Here is a 27541-nt window from a genome sequence, read left to right on the forward strand (position 1 = left end):
GCAGTTAGATAGGCACATGAGTGAAACGAGAATGGAGGGATATGGTAGGGGCTATTAAATAGGGTTAAACCTCGGGAGACACCGGAAGGGCAGGCTGTATGATTAATATTTTTTGTCTTTATTCCACAGGTGGAGGTCCACCTCGTGTCAAACGAGGGGCATGCACACGGTGGGTCGTGCGTAGGCTGCTCTTGGAAGTCCAGGAGTGGCCTAGTACTTCGTGTCGGTGTGTGTGCTTAATCCTGGACCGATAGACGGGCGCCGCAACAGCTCAGTGACTAGCACTGCTAGCTGTGCAGATACATGGATTTGGGCCTGTGTCTGTGGGAGTTTGCGCATTCTCCCTGTGGTTGCGTGGGTTTCCTCCGGGCGCTCCGGTTTCCTCCCACACCCCAAAGATGTGCTCTTAGGCTAATCGGTTTCTACCAAATTGACACTATTTCTTCCCCGAATCTGACTGAGTAGGGTTCCATTCGTAGACACGCAGGGTAGAATAGGTGTAGGGTGATGCGGCGGCGCAGGCTCGTTGGGCCGAAGGGCCTGTTTCCCGTGCTGGGTTGTTCTTTGTTCTTTGTTCAAAGTGCCGTTGAAATCCAAGTTGTGGTCTTGGAGTCGATGTGACGTTGAAGCTGTTTCTCTTTCTGCTCCCACAGCGCAAGATCTCGGAGCCGAACCCAAAGGGGATGTTCATGATCTGCATCCCCCCGCCCAACGTGACGGGCTCCCTGCATCTGGGCCACGCTCTGACCAACGCCATCCAGGACTCGCTCACCCGCTGGTAAAGCCCTCCCCCCACCCCACCTCCCCGCTGCAATCGGTACCCTGGGCACTGCCTCACCTGCCTGCATTTGACGATCGGGCAGGGGACGTCTGCGGGATAGGGATTCGTGGGACGTCCCGGTGGGAGTGGGCTTTGGACTGCGGCCCTCCAACACAATTCCAGGCCGGCCCATCCCCTAAAAGTCTTTCCCAAGTTGGTTGAAGGGTGGTTGGTTCGAGTGCCACGAGGGGATCCTCTCCGAGACTGGAGTCCCACTGAATTCAAGGGCTTGGGTGATGGGGGGATGGATTGGAAATATTGACCCCTCCCTGCCCCGGATGGGGCATTTTCCACCTGCTGTTGACTGGATTCCAATAGGTTCCTCTTGTCTCTTTTCCTCTCTGTGCCCAGGCACCGGATGCGGGGAGCGACCACCCTGTGGAACCCGGGCTGCGATCACGCTGGCATTGCCACGCAGGTGGTGGTGGAGAAGAGGCTGTGGCGCCAGTCCCGGCGGACCCGGCACGACCTGGGCCGCCAGAGCTTCATCGAGGAGGTGTGGAAGTGGAAGAACGAGTGAGTGCGGCGGAAACGACGCCTGCCCCGTCCCGCCCTGCCCTGCCCCGTCCCACCCTGCCCCGCCCCGTCCCACCGGCACTTTATCGGGGGCAGTGGGGTGGTGGGGATCAGGATTCCTGGATCCCAGTTGAAGTTCCTCCGTTCGTTGTCAGGGGCTATGGTGGGGTTTGGATTTGATGGGAGGTGTGGCAGCGGGTTGTTTGAGAGGGAGGAATTCATGTAGGGGGGGGCATTGTTTCAGTTTGCCCACAGTTGGTGCCAGTGGTTTAATTGACTGGGCTCCGAGTGTGGCATCCTCCGGTTGGGAACAGGGCACACTTCTCCCCATGTCCGATTCCTCACTGACCCATGAAACTGGAGTCTCTGCGCCAGTTTCCCAGTGTCTGGAAGGCCCGTCCTCCACTGTGTTGTCCCAGCAGCCGGATACGTGTCCACAGGGATTGTGCTAGGTTCAATTCCGGCCTTGGGTCACTCTGGAATCTGCACATTCTCCCCATGTCTGCGTGGGTTTCCTCCGGGTGCTCTGGTTTCCTCCCACAGTCCGGAAGACCTGCTGGTTAGGTGGATTGGCTGTGCTAAATTCTCCCTCGGTATCAGGGGGCAGACAGGGTAAGTATGTGCAGTTACGGGAAGAGGGTCTGCGTGGGATTGTTGTTGGTCCAGACTCGATGGGCCAAATGGCCTCTTTCTAGGGATTCTGTGGTTTTATAAGACTGTTCTCATTGGAGAGAGAGAAGGTTAAGAGGAGATTTGGTCATGAAGGGGCTGGACAGAGTAGAGAGTCAGAAAAGAAATGAGAGGGCACAGATTTAAAGTGATTTACAGAAGAAGCAAATATGATAGGAAAACTTTTTCACACAGCGAGTGGTTAGGATCTGGAATGTACTGTCTGAGTGTGTGGTGGAGACAGATTCACACAGCGAGTGGTTAGGATCTGGAATGTACTGTCTGAGAGTGCGGTGGAGACAGATTCACACAGCGAGTGGTTAGGATCTGATATGCACTGTCTGAGAGTGTGGTGGAGACAGATTCACACAGCGAGTGGTTAAGGTCTGGAATGTACTGTGAGAGTGCGGTGGAGACAGATTCACACAGCGAGTGGTTAGGATCTGGAATGTACTGTCTGAGAGTGTGGTGGAGACAGATTCGCACAGCGAGTGGTTAGGATCTGGAATGTACTGTCTGAGAGTGTGGTGGAGACAGATTCACACAGCGAGTGGCTAGGATCTGGAATGCACTGTCTGAGAGTGTGGTGGAGACAGGTTCAACCAAGAAATTCAGGAGAGAATTAGATGATTATTTGAGTTGAAACAATACGTAGGGATACAGGGGAAAAAGGCTGGGGAAATGGCTCTAAGTCATGACACTAGTTGGGGGAACCCGAGGGGTCGATTTGCCTCCTTCTGCACTGTAACTGCCCTGTGATTAAAGCTCGCTCTTGTATGAATGCTCAGCAACTGTTTCATTGTCCAGGAAAGGTGACCGGATTTATCACCAGCTGCGGAAACTGGGATCGTCTCTGGACTGGGACCGGGCCTGCTTCACTATGGACCCTGTGAGTACGCCTCGGGCAGGCTAAGGGGACCTCAGGGGCTGCCTGGAGGCAGGGACGGAGAACTCAGTAACCACAACCACCGTCCAATCTGCACTGCGCAGTTCCTCCCAGCATCACACAAGTACAGCCTGGGGGACAGATCAGCCAGTGCATTATCCAAGATTCTGAGGGGGCTTATCAGGGCAGACACCGAGAGGTTTAAGAACATAAGAATTAGGAGCAGAATAGGCCATTCAGCCCTTTGAGCTTGTTCTGCTATTCAATCTGATCTCTCCCTGGTCTCAAATCCACCTCCCCACCTCTTCCCAACATCCCTTTAACCCATTTTTAAATCAGAAATATATCTACCTCCCCCTAGAAACCATTCAATGATTCAGATTCCACCGAGCTATTGGAGTTCCACAAATTCACCACCCTCTGTGAGAACTAGCTTCTCCTCATCTCGGTTTTAAATCTACCACCCCTCAGCCTGTGACCTCTTGTTTGAGATTGCCCCACACAGGGAAACATTTAGTCTACATTTACTCTATCAATCCCTTTTATAACTGGAGCGGATCTCATATTTAACCTCTCCTCGTGCGTCAACTCTTTCATCCCTGGAATCAGTCTGGTGAACCTCTCTCTGAACTGCCTCCAACATCACCACATCCTTTCTCAAATAAGGAGACCACAACTGGACACAGTACTCCAGACGTGGTCTCACTGACACCCTGTACAATTGCAACAACACACGTCTACTTTTATACTCCAGTCCCTTTACAATATCTCATCGGCCTTTTTCATTCCGTGCTGCGCCTGCATACCAACTTTCTACGATTCATGAACAAAGACCCCCAGATCCCTCTGCCCAGAAGTTTGTTCCCCTCGCTGTCTGGGGAAATCAGGACCACACGGGCACGGTTTCAAGGGCATTGAGAGAGCGCGGTTCCTGGTGGCATCTCAGGTAGTTCAGGTCATGTCAGCCCTCTCCCACTAACACCATACCCACTTGCCCAGCCCTAGCTGTGTGTATCCTACACTCAGAGTTGTGAACCTTTGGCATTCTGCACCGCCAGAGGGTTCTGGACACTCCGTTGTGGAATATATTTGAGGCTGAGGCGGACTGGAGTTCCGTCTCTCGAGGAATAAGGGAACAAGCACGGTCGTGTTGAATTGCGGAGAAGGTTTGAGGTCCGAGTGAGCTATTCCCCCCCCCCCCCCCAATTCCTTCTGTTCTTCTCAAGTCTGTTCCATGTCTGAAACATTGTCACCAGTCACTTTCTCCATGAACCTCCAACCAGACTCTGTAATCAGGAAGATAAAAGCGCTCCTTGCTGCCAAGTTAGAAAGATGTGGAAATTTCTCAGAGGGAGATATTTTCATTTGTATCGTGTTTCTAGTGTTGGATGTTCATCTGTGCCTCAGACGGAGAGTGTGATCTCCGGGGGGTCTCGGACGGAGAGTGTGATCTCCGGGGGGTCTCGGATGGAGAGTGTAATCTCCGGGGGGTCTCGGACGGAGAGTGTGATCTCCGGGGGGTCTCGGACGGAGAGTGTGATCTCCGGGGGGTCTCGGACGGAGAGTGTAATCTCCGGGGGGTCTCGGACAGAGGGTGTAATCTCCGGGGGGTCTCGGACGGAGAGTGTAATCTCCGGGGGGGGGGCGGGGTCTCGGACGGAGAGTGTAATCTCTGGGGGGTCTCGGACGGAGAGTGTAATCTCTGGGGGGTCTCAGACGGAGAGTGTAATCTCCGGGGGGTCTTGGATGGAGAGTGTAATCTCCGGGGGGTCTCGGACGGAGAGTGTAATCTCCGGGGGGTCTCGGACGGAGGGTTTAATCTCCGGGGGTCTCGGACGAAGGGTTTAATCTCCGGGGGGGGGGTCTTGGACGGAGAGTGTAATCTCCGGGGGGTCTCGGACGGAGGGTGTAATCTCCGGGGGGTCTCGGACGGAGGATGTAATCTCCGGGGGGTCTCGGGCGGAGGGTGTAATCTCCGGGGGGTCTCGGGCGGAGGGTGTAATCTCCGGGGGGTCTCGGACAGAGGGTGTAATCTCCGGGGGGGTGGGGGGGGTGGTCTCGGACAGAGGGATTAAGTAGATGATTAATGATTATCTCTTTCTCTTACAGAAACTCTCTCAGGCAGTTGAAGAAGCTTTTATCAGGCTGCATGACGAGGGAGTGATCTACCGGAGCACACGATTGGTCAACTGGTCCTGTACGCTCAACTCTGCCATCTCTGACATCGAGGTAGGCGCCTGTGATTGGTGAGACTGTTCTGACTTGCACACTTCTGAGCGTGTGCGCTGTTCCCACACATGTTGGCACAGTGGGTTAACACTGCTGGCTCACAGTGCCAGGGACCCGGCTTCCATTCCAGTCTGTGTGGAGCCTGCAAGTTCTCCCCATGTCTGCGTGGGTTTCCTCTGGGTGCTCCGGTTTCCTCCCTCAGTCCAAAGATGTGCAGATTCGGGTGTATTGGCCATGCTAAATTGCCCCTTAACATCCAAAGATATGGAGCTTAGGGTGGATTGGCCATGCTAAATTGCCCCTTAATATCCAAAGATATGGAGCTTAGGGTGGATTGGCCATGCTAAATTGCCCCTTAATATCCAAAGATATGGAGCTTAGGGTGGATTGGCCATGCTAGATTGCTCCTTAATATCCAAAGATATGGAGCTTAGGGTGGATTGGCCATGCTAAATTGTCCCTTAGTGTCCAGGGTAGGGAGGAGGGAAGAAGAAGAGAGCATGAGGAGGGCACCAAGGACAATGGAAGGCTGAAATATCTGGCCAGTTTATTAATGATGGGATAAGCAATCTGTAGTTGGGAGAGGGGAGGGGAGAATTGGGAGAGGGGGAGATGGGGGTCGGCTACTGGCTCAGAATCAGCGCGGTCTGGCAAGTGCAATGACCTGATGAAAGCTCGGCTGAGTTTCACACTGAGATGCCTTTCTCCCGCCAGGTGGACAAGAAGGAGCTGACGGGACGGACACTCCTCCCCGTGCCCAACTACGCAGAGAAGGTGGAGTTTGGGGTTCTGGTCTCCTTTGCGTATAAAATTGAGGGATCGGGTGAGTCGTGACGAATGCTGAGCTGTGTCCAGTTGCATGTAGGGGTTGAAGTGGTAATGCTGTATCGCAGCCGGTCACCAAATCACTTCCAGCTCCCTGGCACCCGGATGTGATTCTTCATCAGCAGGACTTTGGCCCATTATCACCTCCCTGGGTCCCTGATATCATTGAGAAACTCCAATCTGAAACAATGCCTCACCAATGGCTCTTCCAGTTAAATTTGTACCCACTTTCCTGCTGCCTGTTTAACCGTGCTGGCTTTGATTTTGCTAACCGCTCTGTCACGTCACATTTTATAGAAAGCCTTTTGAAAATCCCAATAAACATCTACCCTCAGCATTCCCTCTCTCCTTACTGGCTGGTGGACCCTAACACCCATCCCTTACTTTTAAACAGTGACTCCCTCATTCTGGATTCTCCCACCAGAGCCAACATCCTCTGAGCATCCAGCATAGTCGAGAGCTTCAAGTTTTTAGGTATCCGGATCACCAACAACCTGTCCTGGTCCCCCCCATGCTGACACTATAGTTAAGAAAGCCCCACCAACACCTCCACTTTGTCAGGAGACTAAGGAAATTTGGCATGTCCGCTACGACTCTCACCAACTTTTACAGATGCCCCCCATAGAAAGCATTCTTTCTGGTTGTATCACAGCTCGGTCTGGGCTCCTGCTCTGCCCAAGACCACAAGGAACTACAAAAGGGTGGTGAATGTAGCCCCAATCCATCACACAAACCAGCCTCCCATCCATTGACTCTGTCTACACTTCCCGCTGCCTCGGGGAAAAGCAGCCGGTATAATTAAGGACCCCACGCACCCCGGACATTCTCTCTTCCACCTTCTTCCGTCGGGGAAAAAGATACAAAAGTCTGAGGTCCCGTACCGACCGACTCAAGAACAGCTTCTTCCCTGCTGCTGTCAGACTTTTGAATGGACCGACCTCGCATTAAGCTGATCTTTCTCTACACCCTCGCTGTGACTGTAACACTACATTCTGCACCCTCTCCTTTCCTTCTCTATGTCTGTATAGCGCGCAAGAAACAATATTTTTCACTAATTACCATGTTAATAGAGATGAGGATCTTATATATTTCAGTAAGACCACCTCTCAATTTTCTTTTTTATTCATTCGTGGGATATGGGTGTCACTGGTCCAGCATTTATTGCCCATCCCTAGTTGCCCTTGGAGGGCAGTTGAGAGTCACCCACGTTGCTGTGTCTCTGGAGTCACATGTAGGCCAGACAGGGGTAAGAACGGCAGATTTCCTTCTCTAAACCAGATGGGTTTTTCCAACAATGGTTTTAAAGTCATCAGTAGATTCGTAATTCCGGATATCTTTTATTGAATTCTGCTGTGGCGGGATTCGAACCCTGATCCCCAGAACATTAGCTGAGTTTCTGGATTAATAGTCTAGCGATTACGCCACGAGTCCGTCACCTTCCAATAGATACAGGCCTGACCTTAACCGACCCTTTCCTCATAAGATAACCCCCTCCTTCCCCCCACACACCAGCTAAAGTATCTCTAGCCAACCTCCCACTGATAGATACGAGTTTTTGTTTAACTTCCTTCATGTTGCACGTGTGGGATTTCGCTCCGATGAGAATTTGTCACTGCCGCCCGCGACACTAATGACCCCATTCTCTCTCTGTGTCTGGGCAGACGAGGAGGTGGTAGTGGCCACCACCCGTATCGAGACCATGTTGGGCGACACTGCTGTGGCTGTGCATCCGCAGGACCCCAGATACCAGGTAATGCTCGGACGTGGTGGTGGGGGGGGGGGGAGGCGGGCGTGCAGGGTGGGGCGGGAGTGGGGGGTCACTTGGACCCGCAGATATGTGGGGTGTAATGTTTGAACCCTCTGAATTAATGTGTACAGTGTTTGACAACACAGCAAGAGGCCCTTCAGCCCATCATGTCTGTGCCAGCTATCAAGCCCCTATCTCTTCTAATCCTAGCTCTTGTCTACTGTGGCGTTCCCAGTCTAATCTGCGTTCCCCGTGTGTAATTAAACCCCTGGTACTTAAAGGAAAAGGGGGAACACTTTGAGCAACAGCAGCCCTGCTATTTTGTGTAGCCTATCCTCAGTGTCCTTGGGTAAGAGTGGGCCCCCTCGTCTTGCTGTGAACAACTTCCTGGGACGTGGGTGTTGCTGGCTAGACCAGCATTTACTGCCCATCCCTGACTGCCCCTTGAGAAGGTGGTGGATAATCCGCCACCTTGAACCCGCTGCAGCCTCTGAGGTGTAGGGACACCCACAGTGCTGTTAGGGAGGGAGCTCCAGGATTTTATCCCAGCGACAATGAAGAAACGGCCAAAAGTTGGGATGGTGAGTGACTCGGAGGGGAACCTCCAGGTGGGGGGGGGTGCCCCAAGGTATCTGCTGCCCTCGTCCTTCTAGATGGTGGTGGGTTTGGAAGGCGCTGCCTAAGGAGCCTTGGTGAGTCGCTGCGGGGCGTCTTGTAGATGGTACACAGGGCTGCGTGGGTGGTGGAGGGAGAGAGTGTTTGTGGATGGGTTAGCAATCCAGCGGGGGCTGCTTTGTCCTGGATGGTGTCGCGCTTCTCGAGTGTTGTTGGGAGCCGCACCCACCCAGGGCAAGAGTGTGTTTGTGTGAGAGACACAGGAGCGGACCCTTCAGCCCGTTGAATGTGTTCTGAACTGGCCGAGGGCGACCCTCAGCTCGAGGGGCATTTAGAGACGGGCATCAAATACTCCATTTCGCCCGGGTCCCTTGGATGGGAAAGCGGGGGGGGTGCGATTTGACTCACCTAATTAGCCCCACTTCCCTCAACTGTAGACGTCATCCCCTTTTTGAAAGTTTTGTATTTGTTCTTGGGTGTTGCTGGCTGCCCCTGTCCGCATCTCCCGTCCCTAACTGCCCCTTGAACTGAGCGTCTCACTCGGCCATTTCAGAGGGCAGTTGAGAGCCAACCACGTTGCTGTGGGTCTGGAGTCACCTGTAGGCCAGACCGGGGTAAGGACGGCAGATTTCCTTCCCTAAAGGGAACCGGATGGGATTTTCCGACAACGGGGCCATCGGTAGATTCTCGATTCCGGATATTTTTAATTGAATTCAAATTCCACCCTCTGTCGTGGTGGGATTCGAACCCGGGTCCCCCAGAGCGTCTCTGGATTACTAGTCCAGTGATAACACCACTACGCCACCATCCCACCAGCTGGTTACTGTTGACTCTGTCGCCATCAATGCATCGCAGATCCTCGTGACAAATAACATCTCCTCACCTCTCTTTATTTTACATAAGAACATAAGAAATAGGAGCAGGAGTAGGCCATCTAGCCCTTCGAGCCTGCCCCACCATTCAATAAGATCATGGCTGATCTGTCGTGGCTCAGTTCCACTTTCCCGCCCTCTCCCCATAACCCTTAATCCCCTCTCTTATCAAAAACCCATCAACCCGCGTCTTAAAAATATTTAGCGAGGCAGCCTCCACCACTTCAACGGGCAGAGAATTCCACAGATTCACCACCCTTTGAGTGAAGAAGTTCCTCCTCAACTCCGTTCTAAACCGCCTCCCCTTTATCTTGAGGCTGTGCCCCCTAGTCCTACTGTCTTTTCTGAGCAGGAAGAGTCTCTCCACCTCTATCCTATCCATCCCATTCATCATCTTATACGTCTCAATGAGCTCTCCCCTCATTCTTCTAAACTCTAACGAGGCCTCTTGTTTAAAACCTGGCACTTCCTGCCACTGGAAACTCCTTGTTTATTCCTCCCGCGATTTTGGGCGTGCTGGTGGGACGCTGGCGTCCGGTGGCACAGCGTGCGGGCAGCAGGGAGTCACTTTGCAACGCGAGGGAGAGTGAGCCCCCCGCGATGATTCGAACTCGCAGTGGAGCTGACGCGGCGTCATTCTTTTGCTCTCTTCCCCGCAGAATCTGAAAGGGAAGTTTGTGATGCATCCTTTCTGCCACCGGAAGATGGCCGTGGTCTTTGACGAGTTTGTGGACATGAACTTTGGGACGGGTAAGGCTCCAATGTCCCTCCCTTGTTTTTAGCCGCTTGAAGGAACTGAAGGAGTTGCATTGGGATAGAGCCTTTCATGACGTCAGTCACCTTGCAGCCAGTGCCGTTCTTCTGTTATAAGGCTGTGCATGGCAAGATCCCACGAACGATGATGTGATAATGGCCAGATCACCTATTCTTAGTGATGTTGTTACACAGGACGTCAAGTTTGCGCATGGATACAGTGTTAGAGAATAACAATTTACATTATAAAGCCAAACTAGAACCCAATAATTCTTTCCGTTTTGGCATACGTAAGAGGGAAGGACGCTAGAAGTCATTCCACTGACAAATTCAGGATCCTTTATCAAAACAAGCTTTATTCACAACAGTATAACTCCAGGGGGGGTGGCACAGTGGGTTAGCACTGCTGCCTCACAGCACCAGGGGCCCGGGTTCGATTCCTGCCTTGGGCCACTGTCTCTGTGTGGAGTTGTACATTCTCCCCGTGTCTGCGTGGGTTTCCTCCTGGTGCTCCGGTTTCCTCTCTTGCTCCAAACATATGTGCGTTAGGTTGCTTGACCATGCTAAAATTGACCCTAGTGTCAAGAGTTCAGCAGGTATATATGTGGGGGTATGGGAATAGGGCATGGGTGGGTTTGTTCTCAGTGCAGATGGGCTGAATGGCCTCCTTTACTGAAAGGATTCAATTAAAAAAATGAAACAGCTAAACTCTTGTTTTAAGATTATTCAACTATGAAAAGAGACAATTCTACTTTCTAACAATCGCTATTTCAGTTCCAAATAAGCAACATTCTTCTGACAGACTTAAAACCCACTTTAAATATAGTTAGCAATCACAAATGTACTTGCTATAATGAATGTCAGCAACTTTTGGGTTTTTAGAGAGTTATGGAGCATTCAGAACCCTGCAAAACCCTCCTAACTTCAACCCAAACAGCCTAATTCCAACTCATTTCTGTAAAAGCGTGGTTCTTTATTTTGCCAGAGCTCCAGGACTGCATGTGAACTGTAACTTCACATGACCCTGTCAATCACCTGAATCTGAAATCCCAGGGGAACTTAAGCCAACAAAAGTCCATTAACTCCACCGAACACACCCACATGTCAGGTAGAAGTGAGTAATCATCCTGCTGTCCCAGCATCTGAGCTGTATTGCTGCAGGAAAAAGCTGAACGTAAAAACATTCTCCGGAAACATAAAAAAGACACACAATATGGAAACATGTCATTTGCTGGAGGCACCGTCTTCTCTGCTCAAACTCCCTCATAATGTAAAAAAACACTCAACAAAGAAAGTTACAGCCCTCCAAGCCTGCACCGACCACGCTGTCCATCTGAACTAAAACCCCCTACCCTCCCGGGGACCATATCCCTCTATTCTCATCCTATTTATTTGTCCAGACGCCCCTTAAAACTCACTATCGTATCTGCTGCCACTCCCTCCCCCGGTGGTGAGTTCCAGGCACCCACCACCCTTTGTGTAAAAAATCTGCCTCGTACATCTCCTTTAAACCTTGCCCCTTGCACCTTAAACCTGTGCCCCCCCGCGTAATTGACTCTTCCACCCTGGGAAAAAGCTTCTGACTATCCACTCTGTCCACACCCCTCATAATCTTGCAGACTTCTATCAGGTCTCCCCTCAACCTTCCAGTGAGAACAAACCAAGTTTCTCCAACCTCTCCTCATAGCTAATGCCCTCCATACCAGGGGCAACGTCCTGGTAAAATCTTTTCTGTCCCCTCTCCAAAGCCTCCACATCCTTCTGGTAGTGTGACAACCAGAATTGAACACTATATTCCAAGTGCGGCCTCACTAAGGTTCTATAAAGCTGCAACATGACTTGCCAATTTTTAAACTCAGTGCCTTAGTTGATGAGGGCAAGTGTGTCTTCTTGACTACCTTCTCCACCTGCGTTGCCACTTTCAGTGACCTGTGTACCTGTACACCCAGATCCCTCTGCCTATCAATACTCTTAAGGGTCCTGCCATTTGCTGCCTATTTCCCATCTGTATTAGACCTTCCAAAATGACCTTCCTATTAGTTCTCTTCTCAAATTTGGGTGAAGAATATCTATTGGCCTGGGCACGGATAAGAAATAGTTTGTCGGGAGTTTTTACGGTGATCCGAATGGGGGCAGGATGAGTTGGGATTAGGCCTCAGGCTTCGGGCCTCACCTGGAAGAAGGCAGCTGCGACAGAGCGGGGCTCCCTCAGCCCTGCACTGGGGAGAGTTAGCCTGGATTGTGGTCTTGAGTCTCGGGAGCAAGGTTTGTGACTGGATGTGGGCGGATTATCCCCCCCATTGGAATAACGGAGATATTTGGGTGTGACAGCCCCAGGGAAGTGACCACGGCAGCTACCCAACTGCTTTAATGTTTCCTTTCTCCAGGTGCTGTAAAGATCACCCCCGCTCACGACCAGAATGATTATGAAGTGGGTTTGAGACACGGTTTGGAATTCATTAGCATCATGGATGATAACGGCTACCTCATCAACGTTCCGGAACCATTCCTGGTAATCGACATAAAATTCCCATCCTCCTTGGAAAGGCCAGCGCCCATAATGCTGTAGATATTAACAATACACTTCCCATTTTAGCACACCCAAACACCCCCAGGACAGGTCCAGCACGGGGTTAGATACAGAAAAAGCTCCCTCTACACTGTCCCCCCATCAAACACCCCCAGGACAGGTCCAGCACGGGGTTAGATACAGAGTAAAGCTCCCTCTACACTGTCCCCCCATCAAACACTCCCAGGACAGGTACAGCACGGGGTTAGATACAGAGTAAAGCTTCCCTCTACTCTGTCCCCATCAAACACTCCCAGGACAGGTACAGCACGGGGTTAGATACAGAGTAAAGCTTCCCTCTACTCTGTCCCCATCAAACACTCCCAGGACAGGTACAGCACGGGGTTAGATACAGAGTAAAGCTTCCCTCTACTCTGTCCCCATCAAACACTCCCAGGACAGGTACAGCACGGGGTTAGATACAGAGTAAAGCTCCCTCTACTCTGTCCCCATCAAACACTCCCAGGACAGGTACAGCACGGGGTTAGATACAGAGTAAAGCTCCCTCTACACTGTCCCCCCCATCAAACACTCCCAGGACAGGTACAGCACGGGGTTAGATACAGAGTAAAGCTCCCTCTACACTGTCCCCCCATCAAACACTCCCAGGACAGGCATAGCATGGGGTTAGATACAGAGTAAAGCTCCCTCTACACTGTCCCCCTTCAAACACTCCCAGGACAGGTACAGCACGGGGTTAGATACAGAGTAAAGCTCCCTCTACACTGTCCCCCCATCAAACACTCCCAGGACAGGTACAGCACGGGGTTAGATACAGAGTAAAGCTCCCTCTACACTGTCCCCCCATCAAACACTCCCAGGACAGGTACAGCATGGGGTTAGATACAGAGTAAAGCTCCCTCTACACTGTCCCCCCATCAAGCACTCCCAGGACAGGTACAGCACGGGGTTAGATACAGAGTAAAGCTCCCTCTACACTGTCCCCCCCATCAAACACTCCCAGGACAGGTACAGCACGGGGTTAGATACAGAGTAAAGCTCCCTCTACACTGTCCCCATCAAACACTCCCAGGACAGGTACAGCACGGGGTTAGATACAGAGTAAAGCTCCCTCTACACTGTCCCCCCCATCAAACACTCCCAGGACAGGTACAGCACAGGGTTAGATACAGAGTAAAGCTCCCTCTACACTGTCCCCCCCATCAAACACTCCCAGGACAGGTACAGCACGGGGTTAGATGCAGTGTAAAGCTCCCTCGACACTGTCCCCCCCCATCAAACGCTCCCAGGACAGGTACAGCACAGGGTTAGATACAGAGTAAAGCTCCCTCTACACTGTCCCCATCAAACACTCCCAGGACAGGTACAGCACGGGGTTAGATACAGAGTAAAGCTCCCTCTACACTGTCCCCCCCATCAAACACTCCCAGGACAGGTACAGCACGGGGTTAGATACAGAGTAAAGCTCCCTCTACACTGTCCCCCATCAAACACTCCCAGGACAGGTACAGCACGGGGTTAGATACAGAGTAAAGCTCCCTCTACTCTGTCCCCATCAAACACTCCCAGGACAGGGACAGCACGGGGTTAGATACAGAGTAAAGCTCCCTCTACACTGTCCCCCCATCAAACACTCCCAGGACAGGTACAGCACGGGGTTAGATACAGAGTAAAGCTTTCTCTACACTGTCCCCCCATCAAACACTCCCAGGACAGGTACAGCACGGGGTTAGATGCTGTCTTTCAGGCGGGGAGCAGTGTATTGAACTGTAATCTAACCGGCTTTGATGATTGTACTGCACGTGATTTTATTTCTTCTCGTTTCCTCCTTCCACAGGGGATGAAACGCTTTGATGCTCGGAAGGCAGTGCTGGAAGCCCTGATACAGAAAGGGCTCTTCAAGGAGGTGAAGGACAATCCGATGGTGGTGCCCGTCTGCAGGTACGGAGCGCAGCCGAACCCCGTTCCGGGGCAGAGTCACACTGTTCAGAAAGGGCCATGTCTGTGAACAAAACCAGCCTCGCTTGTGAGGGGAGAGGGTCCATCATCCTGTGTGTTGCTTTGATCGAAAGATGTGGGCTGGAGGCTGTAAACATTAGGGTCAAACTCACGGCCAGTGGGAAACTGGGGTTGGGGCCTGTGTCTGCGTTTTTAAGGGAGAAGAATCATAGAGTCTGTACAGTGCAGAAGGAGGCCATGCGGCCCATCAGATCTGCACAGACTCTCCCACAGAGAATCTTACCCAGGGTCTACCCCCTGCCCTACTTAGCACGGCCAATCCACCCTAACCTACACATCTTTGGACACTAAGGGACAATTTAGCATGGCCAATCCACCCTAACCTACACATCTTTGGACACTAAGGGACAATTTAGCATGGCCAATCCACCCTAACCTACACATCTTTGGACACTAAGGGACAATTTAGCACGGCCAATCCACCCTAACCTACACATCTTTGGACACTAAGGGACAATTTAGCACGGCCAATCCACCCTAACCTACACATCTTTGGACACTAAGGGACAATTTAGCATGGCCAATCCACCCTAACCTGCACATCTTTGGACACTAAGATGCAATTTAGCATGGCCAATCCACCTAACCTACACATCTTTGGACACTAAGGGGCAATTTAGCATGGCCAATCCCCCTAACCTACACATCTTTGGACATTAAGGGGCAATTTAGCATGGCCAATCCCCCTAACCTACACATCTTTGGACATTAAGGGACAATTTAGCATGACCAATCCACCCTAACCTGCACATCTTTGGACACTAAGGGGCAATTTAGCATGGCCAATCCCCCTAACCTACACATCTTTGGACACTAAGGGGCAATTTAGCATGGCCAATCCCCCTAACCTACACATCTTTGGACATTAAGGGACAATTTAGCATGACCAATCCACCCTAACCTGCACATCTTTGGACACTAAGGGGCAATTTAGCATGGCCAATCCCCCCTAACCTGCACATCTTTGGACACTAAGGGGCAATTTAGCATGGCCAATCCACCCTAACCTACACACTTTTGGACTGGGAGGAAACTGGAGCCCCCGGAAGATACCCACACAGACACGGGGAGAACATGCAGACTCCACACAGAGTCAGCTGACCCCTGAATCGTACCCAGCGCTGTGAAGCGATATCTAATTACCCTTTGAACATCTGAGTTGAACCTGCCTCCAGTGTCTGTGCAGGGCAGAGCTCTCGGGCAGTCAGTCAGCCTCGATCGCGGGTACAGACGAGGAGTGTGGGAGGGGTGGATTTAGAATGAGGGAGGCAGGGATGGTGAGGTTGGCGGGCGGGGAAGGTGGGGCGGGCAGGCTGAGGACGGCCTCCCGTTGCTGAGACACTCGGGGGGGGGTAAGCATGGAGATAGCGAGCGAGGGAAGCTAAAACGCCGTCTCCCTCCCTCTTCCAGCCGCTCCAAGGACATCGTGGAGCCGCTGTTGAAACCTCAGTGGTACGTGCGCTGCGGCGAGATGGCGAAAATGGCAGCTGACGCCGTGAGAAACGGAGAGTTGAAGATCATTCCGGAGACGCACCTCAAAACCTGGTTTAACTGGATGGACAACATCAGGTACTGGGCCCCAATAGGTGGCTTCTGAGGCAGGACAGCTGGTAGAGCACGCTGAAAAGGCCCTTCGGCCCGTCGAGTCTGTACCCGACAATAACTACCATTAAAAGTGCGCTAATCCCGTTTTCCTGCATTCATGGTTATTATTAACCCCAATGATTAGCGAGTCGTGTGCCTCTATGCTGGAAAATCTTCCTTATCTTGCAGTGGCGCAGCGGTATTGTCACTGGACTAGTAATCCCGAGTCCCAGGCTGTAACGCTCTGGGGTCCCAGGATCGAATCCCACCCTGGCAACTGATAGAATTGAAATTTAATCAATAAAATCTGGGATCTAATCTCAGTAACGGTGACCACTGATTGTCGAAAAACCCACCTGGTTCATTAATAAGGTAAAGTTTATTTGTTATTCATAAGTCGGTTTACATTAACGCTACAATGAAGTTACTGTGAAAATCCCCCAGTCGCCACACTGTGCCTGCATGGGAATTGAACCCATGCTGTTGGCACCACTCTGCCAACCAACCAACTGAGCTAAACTGACCCTTACGCAAATAGAGTGCAGAAAAGATTTACTAGGAAGCTACCGGGACTTGATGGATTGAGTTATAAGGAGAGGCTGGATAGACTGGGACTTTTTCCTCTGGAGCGTAGGAGGCTGAGGGGTGATCTTATAGAGGTCTATAAAATAATGAGGGGCGCAGATCAGCGAGATAGTCAATATCTTTTCCCAAAGATAGGATAATCTAAAACTAGAGGGCACAGGTTTAAGGTGAGAGGGGAGAAAAATGTCCAGAGGGACAGTTTTTTTCACGCAGTGGGTGTCTGGAACAAGCTGCCAGAGGTAGTAATAGAGGCAGATACAATTTTATCTATTAAAAAGCATTTAGATAAGTTACGTGGGTACAATGGGTGTAGAGGGATACGGGCCAAATGCGGGCAATTGGGACTTGCTTAGGGGTTTAAAAAAAAGGACAGCATGGGCAAGTTGGGCTGAAGGGCCTGTTTCCACGCTGTAAACTTCTATGACCATTAGGTGGCAGTGTCGCTCCACCGACGCTCCTTTCTCACCGGACCGGTGATGTGGGTGAAACCATCCTCGGGGCTTCCTAATGTCCCCCTGAGATTAAAAATGGTCAAGGCTGAAATGGAGATGCAGTGTGTTGAACGTAGCGCGCAGAATCAGGCCATTCGTCCCATCTGGGCCTGTGATGGACGAGTTTGCCCTCTGAATGAATCGAATCCTTACCAATTTGCTTCTGTTTGGGGGATAATCTGAGACCTCCTCCTCTGGAGCCTGGAGAGAGCGAGCACTCGGTCTGGTCCGTACCCCACATTATCCCCTGTCGCAGGCGTTATACCAACATGTCGACTGATTTTAGCCTGTCAGTGAAAGCCCACATCACGAGAGAGAATTTTCATTAAATAAACCAAGCATCCTGTCTGCTCTACCACCTGCCCTTTGAATATTTTTGTATTCCTCTCCTCCTGCAATCCCCTCAGAAACTTTTATCGTTAAAACTCTCTTATTTTACAACGTGTTGAATTCAGCTGCCTTCCTGCAGTGTTGACGCCCGATATCTGCCTTCCTTGCAGGGATTGGTGTATTTCCAGGCAGCTGTGGTGGGGTCACCGCACCCCGGCGTATTTCGTAACAGTGAACGACCCCTCTGTCCCCGCCGGAGAGGTAAGGCCCCGGGAGAAAGTGTCGGCACCCCTCGCGGACCTCAGGATGGCCCACAGCAGCCAGAGACGTGTCTGAAGTGTGGTCACTGTTACAGGGAAGGCAATCGCAGAATCCCTGCGGCTCAGGGAGAGGCCATTCAGCCCATTGACCCTGCACCGACTCTACAGCAGAGCATCGTACCTAGGCCCATTACCCATCCCTGTGATTCCATGCATTTATCCCACAATTTCACCCAACTGGACACTAAGGGGTAACTTAGCACAGCCAATCCCCCTAACCTACACATCTTTGGGACACTAAGGGACAATTTAGCACGGCCAATCCACCCTAACCTACACATCTTTGGGACACTAAGGGACAATTTAGCATGGCCAATCCACCCTAACCTACACATCTTTGGACACTAAGGGACAATTTAGCACAGCCAATCCACCCTAACCTGCACATCTTTGGACACTAAGAGACAATTTAGCATGGCCAATCCACCCTAACCTGCACATCTTTGGACACTAAGGGACAATTTAGCATGGCCAATCCACCCTAACCTGCACATCTTTGGACACTAAGGGACAATTTAGCATGGCCAATCCACCCTAACCTACACATCTTTGGACACTAAGGGACAATTTAGCACAGCCAATCCACCCTAACCTACACATCTTTGGACACTAAGGGGCAATTTAGCATGGCCAATCCACCCTAACCTACACATCTTTGGGACACTAAGGGACAATTTAGCATGGCCAATCCACCCTAACCTACACATCTTTGGACACTAAGGGACAATTTAGCACAGCCAATCCACCCTAACCTGCACATCTTTGGACACTAAGAGACAATTTAGCATGGCCAATCCACCCTAACCTGCACATCTTTGGACACTAAGGGACAATTTAGCATGGCCAATCCACCCTAACCTGCACATCTTTGGACACTAAGGGACAATTTAGCATGGCCAATCCACCCTAACCTACACATCTTTGGACACTAAGGGACAATTTAGCACAGCCAATCCACCCTAACCTACACATCTTTGGACACTAAGGGGCAATTTAGCATGGCCAATCCACCCTAACCTACACATCTTTGGACACTAAGGGACAATTTAGCACAGCCAATCCACCCTAACCTGCACATCTTTGGACACTAAGGGACAATTTAGCATGGCCAATCCCCCTAACCTTCACATCTTTGGGACACTAAGGGACAATTTAGCACAGCCAATCCACCCTAACCTGCACATCTTTGGACACTAAGGGACAATTTACCATGGCCAATCCACCCTAACCTGCACATCTTTGGACACTAAGGGACAATTTAGCATGGCCAATCCACCCTAACCTGCACATCTTTGGACACTAAGGGACAATTTAGCATGGCCAATCCCCCTAACCTGCACATCTTTGGACACTAAGGGACAATTTAGCATGGCCAATCCCCCTAACCTACACATCTTTGGACACTAAGGGACAATTTAGCATGGCCAATCCACCCTAACCTGCACATCTTTGGACACTAAGGGACAATTTAGCACGGCCAATCCACCCTAACCTGCACATCTTTGGACACTAAGGGATAATTTAGCATGGCCAATCCACCTAACCTACACATCTTTGGACACTAAGGGGCAATTTAGCACGGCCAATCCACCCTAACCTACACATCTTTGGACACTAAGGGACAATTTAGCATGGCCAATCCACCCTAACCTGCACATCTTTGGACACTAAGGGACAATTTAGCATGGCCAATCCCCCTAACCTGCACATCTTTGGACACTTAGGGACAATTTAGCATGGCCAATCCCCCTAACCTACACATCTTTGGACACTAAGGGACAATTTAGCATGGCCAATCCACCCTAACCTACACATCTTTGGACACTAAGGGGTAATTTAGCATGGCCAATCCACCCTAACCTACACATCTTTGGACACTAAGGGGTAATTTAGCATGGCACCTAGCCAGCATGTCTTTCAGACTGCGGGAGGCATCCGGAAGAAACTACACGGACGCGGGGGGAGAATGTGCAGAGTCCACACAGACAATCACCCAAGACCGGAATCGAACCCAGGTTCGTGCAGGCAGCAGTGCTAACCACCGTGCTGCTGTGAAATATGACAGCTGATTTGTGGGAGCTTGCTGTGCACAAACAGGGGTGTAACAACAGCCGGATAATCTTGTCTTTTTTTTTGCGTGTGATGTTGAGTGAAGGGTAAATATTGGCTCCACCGAGGGGAGAACTGCCCTTCTGCCCAGCAGCACCGTGAGATCTTTGATACCCAGTTGAGAGGGCAGCTGGAGCCTCGGATCACTGGCTTATCCGAAAGATGGCACTGCCGTCTCTGGAACCAGGTTTCTAGTCCGGAATGGCTGGGATTCTTGCAAATGCAGTTCTTGCACTTTGGAAGGAGTAATTTGACAAGGAAGTGTATTCTGAGAGTCTGATGCTGGGAAGCTCCGTGGAACACAGAGACCCTGGCGTGTTTGTACATAAATCTCTGAAGGCGGAACAGTAGGTTAATAGAACATTACAGCGCAGAACAGGCCCTAGGTTAATAGGGTGGTGGAAAAGGCTTATGGCACACTCGCCTTTGTCAATCAGGGGATAGAATACAAAAGCAGAGAGATCAGGATGGAGTTATATCGAACTGTGGTGAGGCCGCAGCTGGAGCACTGTGTGCCGTTCTGGTCTCCACGTTATCGGAAGGGTGTGAGTGCTGTGGAGGGGGTGCAGAGGAGATTGGCCAGGATGCTGCCTGGGATGGAGGGTTTAAATGATGACGAGAGGTTGGGTAGGCTGGGGTTGTTTTCTCTGGGGCAGAGAAGGCTGAGGGGTGACCTGATCGAGGTGGGCAGGATTACGAAGGGCTTGGACAGGGTGGATAGGGAACAGCCATTCCCCTTAGCTGAACGGTCAGTTACAAGGGGACACAAGTTAAAAGTGAGGGGTGGGGGATTTGAGGAGAAGCGTTTTTACCCAGAGGGTGGTGAGGGTCTGGAATGCGCTGCCTGGGAGGGTGGTGGGGGTGGGATGCCTCACGTCCTTTAACAAGTATCTAGATGAGTTTTGGCACATCGTAACATTCAGGGCTGTGGGCCACGTGCTGGCTGGTGGGGTTAGGTGGGCAGGTCAGGGCCATTCGCGTGTGGGTACAGACCCGATGGGCCTCCTCTGCGTTGCAGTAACCTGTGAAGTGACAAACCATCCCCATCCAAATGGGTTTGGAGCAGGAGCTGGCCACTCAGCCAGCACGGAGACGATGGGCCGAATGGCCGACTCCTGTGCTATAAAACCCAGTGACGAATAAGATGACATCCCGTTCCTCTGGAAGGGTTGATGGAGTCCGAAGAGAGTCCCTGTGGTGAGGGGGCCCAGGTCAACTTGAAGCCAACTTGTTCGGGGGGTGAAGGCAGGGACACCAGGAAGGGCAGTGGGAATCTGGAACATCGCACAAACGGAGGGAATAGCGCTCGGAAAAGATGGGGCTTGGGTAGGACAGGAAGAAAACACTGAAACTGGACCGCGTTTGCAAACTGTATGGACAGTACCAAGGATGGGTCACTTTCAACATCAGCCATTAGGGAACTGGATGGCAGGGACAGGCGAGAGGGCCTGAATGGCCTCCCTGTTGGACAGACAGAGGGGCCGAGTGGTCTCCCTGCCTCCCTCGCTCCCTCTGTGTGTCTCCAGTGGTTGCAGTCGGACTGAAATCCGCACCCTCCCTTTCCGTCCAGGACGCAGACGGCTCTTACTGGGTGAGTGGCCAGACGGAGGAGGTCGCCAGACAGAAGGCAGCCGAGAAATTCAACGTCTCTCCAGACCAGATCTCGCTCCGACAAGGTGAGCTGTGTGCCCTTTCCCGTGGCTGATTGTAACCTCCCGTTCCCGACTGCTACCCCCACCCCCCCCACAACCTCACCTCGACTCCCGCCTTTATCCAAAACCTGTCTCCGAACTCAGTTTCCGTTCTCCGGAGATCCACACACCAGCGTCCCACCAAAAAAGAGCCTCCCTTCCAACAGTGCCGACCCCTTATTTTTGGCCCCCTGCCTTCTAGTCCCTTCACCGCAACGGCAAACGTCCTCCCAGCGGCAAACATCACTGCTTGCGCAGAGTCCGCATGTTCTCCCCGTGTCTGCGTGGGTTTCCTCCCACAGACGTGCTGGTTGGGGTGCGTTGGCCGTGCTAAGTTCTCCCTCAGTGTAACCCTAACAGGAGTGTGGCAACAAGGGTAATTTCACCGTAACTTCATTGCACTGTTAATGTAAGCCTTACTTGTGGCTAATAAATAAACTTCGAAAGCCAAACTGTGCAGAGTGGAACGTCTGAACCAAATCCAACCCAGCTGTTCACAGGATAACCCATTCCACCTTTGGCCCTTGGTCTGTTTGTACATTTGAGCTCTGAACTCTCCCCTCCCAGCTGCCAGTGGTGGCTCCCACCCCACTCCCACGCTAACACTTGTGGGAAAAGGGGTTTCCCGCGTTGATGGGGCGCTCTCCACAGTCCCTGGCGGTTGACCATGCACACATTCCAATGTTGGATGGAGCTGTGGGTGAGCTGGTGGCGTAACGGTATTGTCACTGGACTGGTAATCCAGAGGCCAGGCCGGTGCTCTGGGGGACACGGGGTTCAAACCCCAGCACGGCAGCTGGTGGAATTTTAATCAAGTTCAGTAAAATCTGGAATTAAAAGCTAGTCTCAATAACGGTGAAACTATCATCGATTGCTGTAAAAACTTATCTGGTTCATTAATGTCCTTTAGGGAAGGAAATCTGCTGTCCTTACCCGGTCTGACCTACACGTGACTCCAGATTCACATGCCGACACTTCCCTGCCCTCCGAAACGAGATACTCAGCTTCAAAGTCTGTATACTAGTGTCACAAGTCGGCTGAGATTAACACTGCAATGAAGTCACTGTGAAAATCCCCTAGTTGCCATACTCCTGTTGGGGTTACACTGAGGGAGAATTTAGCACGGCCCCAATGCACCCTAACCAGCACTTCTTTCAGACTGTGGGAGGAAACTGGAACACCCGGAGGAAACCCATGCAGACATGGGGAGGATGTGCAGGCTCTGCACAGACAGTGACCCAAGCCGGGAATCGAACCTGGGTCCCTGGCGCTGTGAGGCAGCAGCGCTAACCCACTGTGTCACCGGGAATGGAACCCGGGTCCCTGGCGCTGTGAGGCAGCAGTGCTAACCCACTGTGTCACCGGGAATGGAACCCGGGTCCCTGGCGCTGTGAGGCAGCAGTGCTAACCCACTGTGTCACCGGGAATGGAACCCGGGTCCCTGGCGCCGTGAGACAGCAGTGCTAACCCACTGTGTCACCGGGAATGGAACCCGGGTCCCTGGTGCCATGAGGCAGCAGTGCTAACCCACTGTGTCACCGAGAATGGAACCCGGGTCCCTGGCGCTATGAGGCAGCAGTGCTAACCCACTGTGTCACCGGGAATGGAACCCGGGTCCCTGGCGCCGTGAGGCAGCAGTGCTAACCCACTGTGTCACCGGGAATGGAACCCGGGTCCCTGGCGCTGTGAGACAGCAGTGCTAACCCACTGTGTCACCGGGAATGGAACCCGGGTCCCTGGCGCCGTGAGGCAGCAGTGCTAACCCACTGTGTCACCGGGAATGGAACCCGGGTCCCTGGCGCTGTGAGGCAGCAGTGCTAACCCACTGTGTCACCGGGAATGGAACCCGGGTCCCTGGCGCTGTGAGACAGCAGCGCTAACCCACTGTGTCACCGGGAATGGAACCCGGGTCCCTGGCGCTGTGAGAGAGCAGTGCTAACCCACTGTGTCACCGGGAATGGAACCCGGGTCCCTGGCGCTGTGAGAGAGCAGTGCTAACCCACTGTGTCACCGGGAATGGAACCCGGGTCCCTGGCGCTGTGAGACAGCAGCGCTAACCCACTGTGTCACCGGGAATGGAACCCGGGTCCCTGGCGCTGTGAGGCAGCAGTGCTAACCCACTGTGTCACCGGGAATGGAACCCGGGTCCCTGGCGCTGTGAGACAGCAGCGCTAACCCACTGTGTCACCATCTGTTGCCCGGATTGCCTGTTTCTGGATCGTAAATGCAACGTCATTCCAGTTATGTGGGTCAAACCACGCGGGAGTATGTGTTGTGTTTTACCTCACATGTTTGTTGTATGTTTTGTCACTGCTTTACCTGACAGATGAGGACGTTCTGGATACTTGGTTCTCTTCTGGTTTGTTCCCTTTCTCCATCTTCGGCTGGCCCAATCAGGTGAGTCTGCGAGGAAGAGAATAAACTGGGGCGTGAAAACTCATTGTCGATGTGGGTACCGAGAAACCTGGGTGCCCGTGTGTGCCAGTCATCACCAGCGAGCGCCCCGTTCCGAAGCTTAATGGAAAGTCACCCACATATTCCAGTTCAGAAGAGGTGGTTTTAATATTGTGCCTACAAGTGGAGATCAGAGGAATTCTGCAGTGAGGAACTCGCCTCCTGACTCACCCAGAACCTGTCCACCATCTACAATCACAAATTAGCAGTGTGAGAAAGAGCATTATATAAGAACTAGGAGCAGGAGGGGGCCATCTGGCCTCTCGAGCCTGCTCTGCCATTCAGTAAGATCATGGCTGATTTTTTTGTGGACTCAGCCCCACTTACCCACCCGCTCACCATAACCCTTAATTCCTTCACTGTTCAAAAATCTATCTATCCTTGCCTTAAAAACATTCAATGAGGGAGCCTCAACTGGACAGGGAATTCCACAGATTCACAACCCTTTGTGTGAAGAAGTTCCTCCTCAACTCAGTCCTAAATCTGCTCTTCCTTATTTTGAGACCATTCCCCCTAGTTCTAGTTTCACCCGCCAGTGGAAACAACTTCCCTGCTTCTATCTTATCTATTCCCTTCATAATCTTATGTGTTTCTATAAGATCTCCCCTCATTCTTCTGAATTCCAATGAGTATAGCCCCAGTCTACTCAGTCTCTCCTCATAAGCCAATCCTCTCAACTCTGGAATCAACCTAGTGAATCTCCTCTGCATCCCCTCCAGTGCCAGTATATCCTTTCTCAAGTAAGGAGACCAAATCTGTACACAGTACTCCAGGTATGGCCTCACCAGCACCTTATACAGCTGCAACATAACCTCACTGTTTTTAAACTCCATCCCTCTCGCAATGAAGGATAAAATTCCATTTGTCTTAATTACCTGCTGCATCTGCAAACCAATTCCTTGTGATTCATGCACAAGGACACCCAGATCCCTCTGCACAGCAGCACGCTGCAATTTTTTACCATTTAAGTAATAGGCCATTTTGTTACCAAAATGGTAATCTAATGGTAGGAAGGACTATTACTTACGTGGCGAAAAACTGCAGCAGGCGACGGTGCAGAGGGACCTCGGGGTCCTTGTGCATGAGTCGCAAAAACCCAGCCTGCAAGTGCAGCAGGTGGTCAGGAAGGCAAATGGGATGCTGGCCTTCATAGCGAGGGGGATTGAATATAAAAGTAGGGAGGTCTTGCTGCAGCTGTATAGGGCATTGGTGAGGCCGCAGCTGGAGTACTGTGTGCAGTTTTGGGCGCCGCACCTGCGCAAGGATATTTTGGCCCTGGAGGGAGTGCAGAGGAGGTTTACTAGGCTGATACCGGAGTTGAGGGGGTTGAGCTATGAGGAGAGGCTGAATAAACTAGGCTTGTACTCGTTAGAGTTTAGAAGAATGAGGGGAGATCTCATTGAGACGTATAAGATGATGAATGGGATGGATAGGATAGAGGTGGAAAGACTCTTCCCGCTCAAAAAAGACAGTAGGACTAGGGGGCACAGCCTCAAGATAAAGGGGGGGCGGTTCAGAACGGAGTTGAGGAGGAACTTCTTCACTCAAAGGGTGGTGAATCTCTGGAATTCTCTGCCCGTTGAAGTGGTGGAGGCTGCCTCGCTAAATATTTTTAAGAAGCGGGTTGATGGGTTCTTGATAAGAGAGGGGATTAAGGGTTATGGGGAGAGGGCGGGAAAGTGGAACTGAGCCACGACAGATCAGCCATGATCTTATTGAATGGCGGGGCAGGCTCGAAGGGCCAGATGGCCTACTCCTGCTCCTATTTCTTATGTTCTTATGTTCTAATGCTTCCCCCTTGCCCTGGATGGGTGCGGCTCCCAACAACACTCGAGAAGCTCGACACCATCCAGGGACAAAGCAGCCCCGCTCGATTGCCACCCCATCCACAAACACTCACTCCCTCCACCACCCACGCAGCTGTGTGTACCATCTACAAGATGCCCCGCAGCGACTCACCAAGGCTCCTTAGGCAGCGCCTTCCAAACCCCCTTCAATCTAGAAGGACGAGGGCAGCAGATACCTGGGGAACACCCCCACCCGGGAGGTTCCCCTCCGAGTCACTCACCATCCCGACTTGGAAATATATCGGCCGCTCCTTCACTGGGGTCAACATCCTGGGGCTCCCTCCCTAACAGCGCTGTGGGTGCTCAGGGACTGCAGGGGTTCAAGAAGGCGGCTCACCCACCACCTTCTCAAGGGGCAGTTAGGGATGGGTAATGAATGCTGGGCCTGGCCAGTGATGTCCTCTGAAAGCGTAGAGATAAGGACTCGAACGCAGGACTGTCATGGGAGCTGGGAGTTGTTCCTCTCTGTCCCTGTTCAGAGACAGTACACCCTGACCAATGAAGGAGCAGATGAAGCGAAGCTAATAAAGTGGGGGTGGGAAACATAGAAGACAGGAGCAGGAGGAGGCCATTTGGCCCTTCAAGCCTGCTCCACCATTCACTATGATCATGGCTGCTCATCGAGCACCTTGTGTGTACAAGTGCACACGTGTGTGAGGGGGTGTGACGATAGTGCGCGTGCAAGCCGATATGAGCATCCCCACCTGTGTGAGTGCACACGGGAGAGTGTGAGAGTGTCGTGCTGCTTTATCTGCTGTGGAATAACGCTGTCTGCTCCCTCCCTCCAGACCGAGGATCTGAAAGCTTTCTACCCAGGCACGCTGCTCGAGACCGGACACGATATCCTCTTCTTCTGGGTGGCCCGCATGGTGATGTTGGGCTTGAAGCTGACGGGACAGCTGCCTTTCAAAGAGGTACAGTGGGGCCCTGTTGCCCCGAGGGCCCTGTTGCCCCGAGGGCCCTGTTGCCCCGAGGGCCCTGTTACCCCGAGGGCCCTGTTACCCCGAGGGCCCTGTTACCCCGAGGACCCTGTTACCCTGAGGACCCGCACACCCTGGGCCGGGGAATATGGATTTGATTTATTATTGTCGTGTGCATTAGTGTACAGTGAAACATATTGTTTCTTGCCTGCTCTGCAGACAAAGCATAGAGAAGGAAATGTGAGAATTCAGAATGTAGTGTTACAGTCACAGCGAGGGTGTAGAGAAAGATCAGCTTAATGCGAGGTAGGTCCGTTCAAAAGTCTGACAGCAGCAGGGAAGAAGCTGTTCTTGAGTCGGTCGGTACGGGACCTCAGACTTTTGTATCTTTTCCCCGATGGAAGAAGGCGGAAGAGAGAATGCCCGGGGTGTGTGGGGTCCTTAATTATCCCGGCTGCTTTTCCCCGAGGCAGCGGGAAGTGTAGACAGAGTCAATGGATGGGAGGCTGGTTTGTGTGATGGATTGGGGGCTACATTCACCACCCTTTTGTAGTTCCTTGCGGTCTTGGGCAGAGCAGGATCCCAGACCGAGCTGTGATACAACCAGAAAGAATGCTTTCTATGGGGCATCTGTAAAAGTTGGTGAGAGTTGTAGCGGACATGCCAAATTTCCTTAGTCTTCTGAGAAAGTAGAGGCGTTGGTGGGGCTTTCTTAACTATAGTGTCAGC

General features: G+C 51.9%; 1 protein-coding gene across 1 annotated transcript in view; it reads left to right on the top strand.

The window, feature by feature from the left end:
- Positions 1 to 27541, top strand: part of vars1 (valyl-tRNA synthetase 1) — a 59151-nt gene that overhangs the window by 17531 nt on the left and 14079 nt on the right. The window contains exons 8-21 of the mRNA XM_080182010.1: positions 654 to 778; positions 1172 to 1336; positions 2813 to 2894; positions 5001 to 5120; positions 5835 to 5943; positions 7607 to 7695; positions 9839 to 9929; positions 12320 to 12444; positions 14300 to 14403; positions 15892 to 16050; positions 17642 to 17732; positions 21471 to 21576; positions 23918 to 23988; positions 26681 to 26806. Coding sequence (XP_080038136.1) covers positions 654 to 778; positions 1172 to 1336; positions 2813 to 2894; positions 5001 to 5120; positions 5835 to 5943; positions 7607 to 7695; positions 9839 to 9929; positions 12320 to 12444; positions 14300 to 14403; positions 15892 to 16050; positions 17642 to 17732; positions 21471 to 21576; positions 23918 to 23988; positions 26681 to 26806 — 1563 coding nt within the window. The remainder of the gene's footprint in view (positions 1 to 653; positions 779 to 1171; positions 1337 to 2812; positions 2895 to 5000; positions 5121 to 5834; positions 5944 to 7606; positions 7696 to 9838; positions 9930 to 12319; positions 12445 to 14299; positions 14404 to 15891; positions 16051 to 17641; positions 17733 to 21470; positions 21577 to 23917; positions 23989 to 26680; positions 26807 to 27541) is intronic.

This window comes from Carcharhinus amblyrhynchos, unplaced genomic scaffold (assembly GCF_965287045.1).
Source record: "Carcharhinus amblyrhynchos unplaced genomic scaffold, sCarAmb.v2.hapA scaffold_45, whole genome shotgun sequence".
In the NCBI taxonomy this organism is placed as follows: Eukaryota; Metazoa; Chordata; class Chondrichthyes; order Carcharhiniformes; family Carcharhinidae; genus Carcharhinus; species Carcharhinus amblyrhynchos.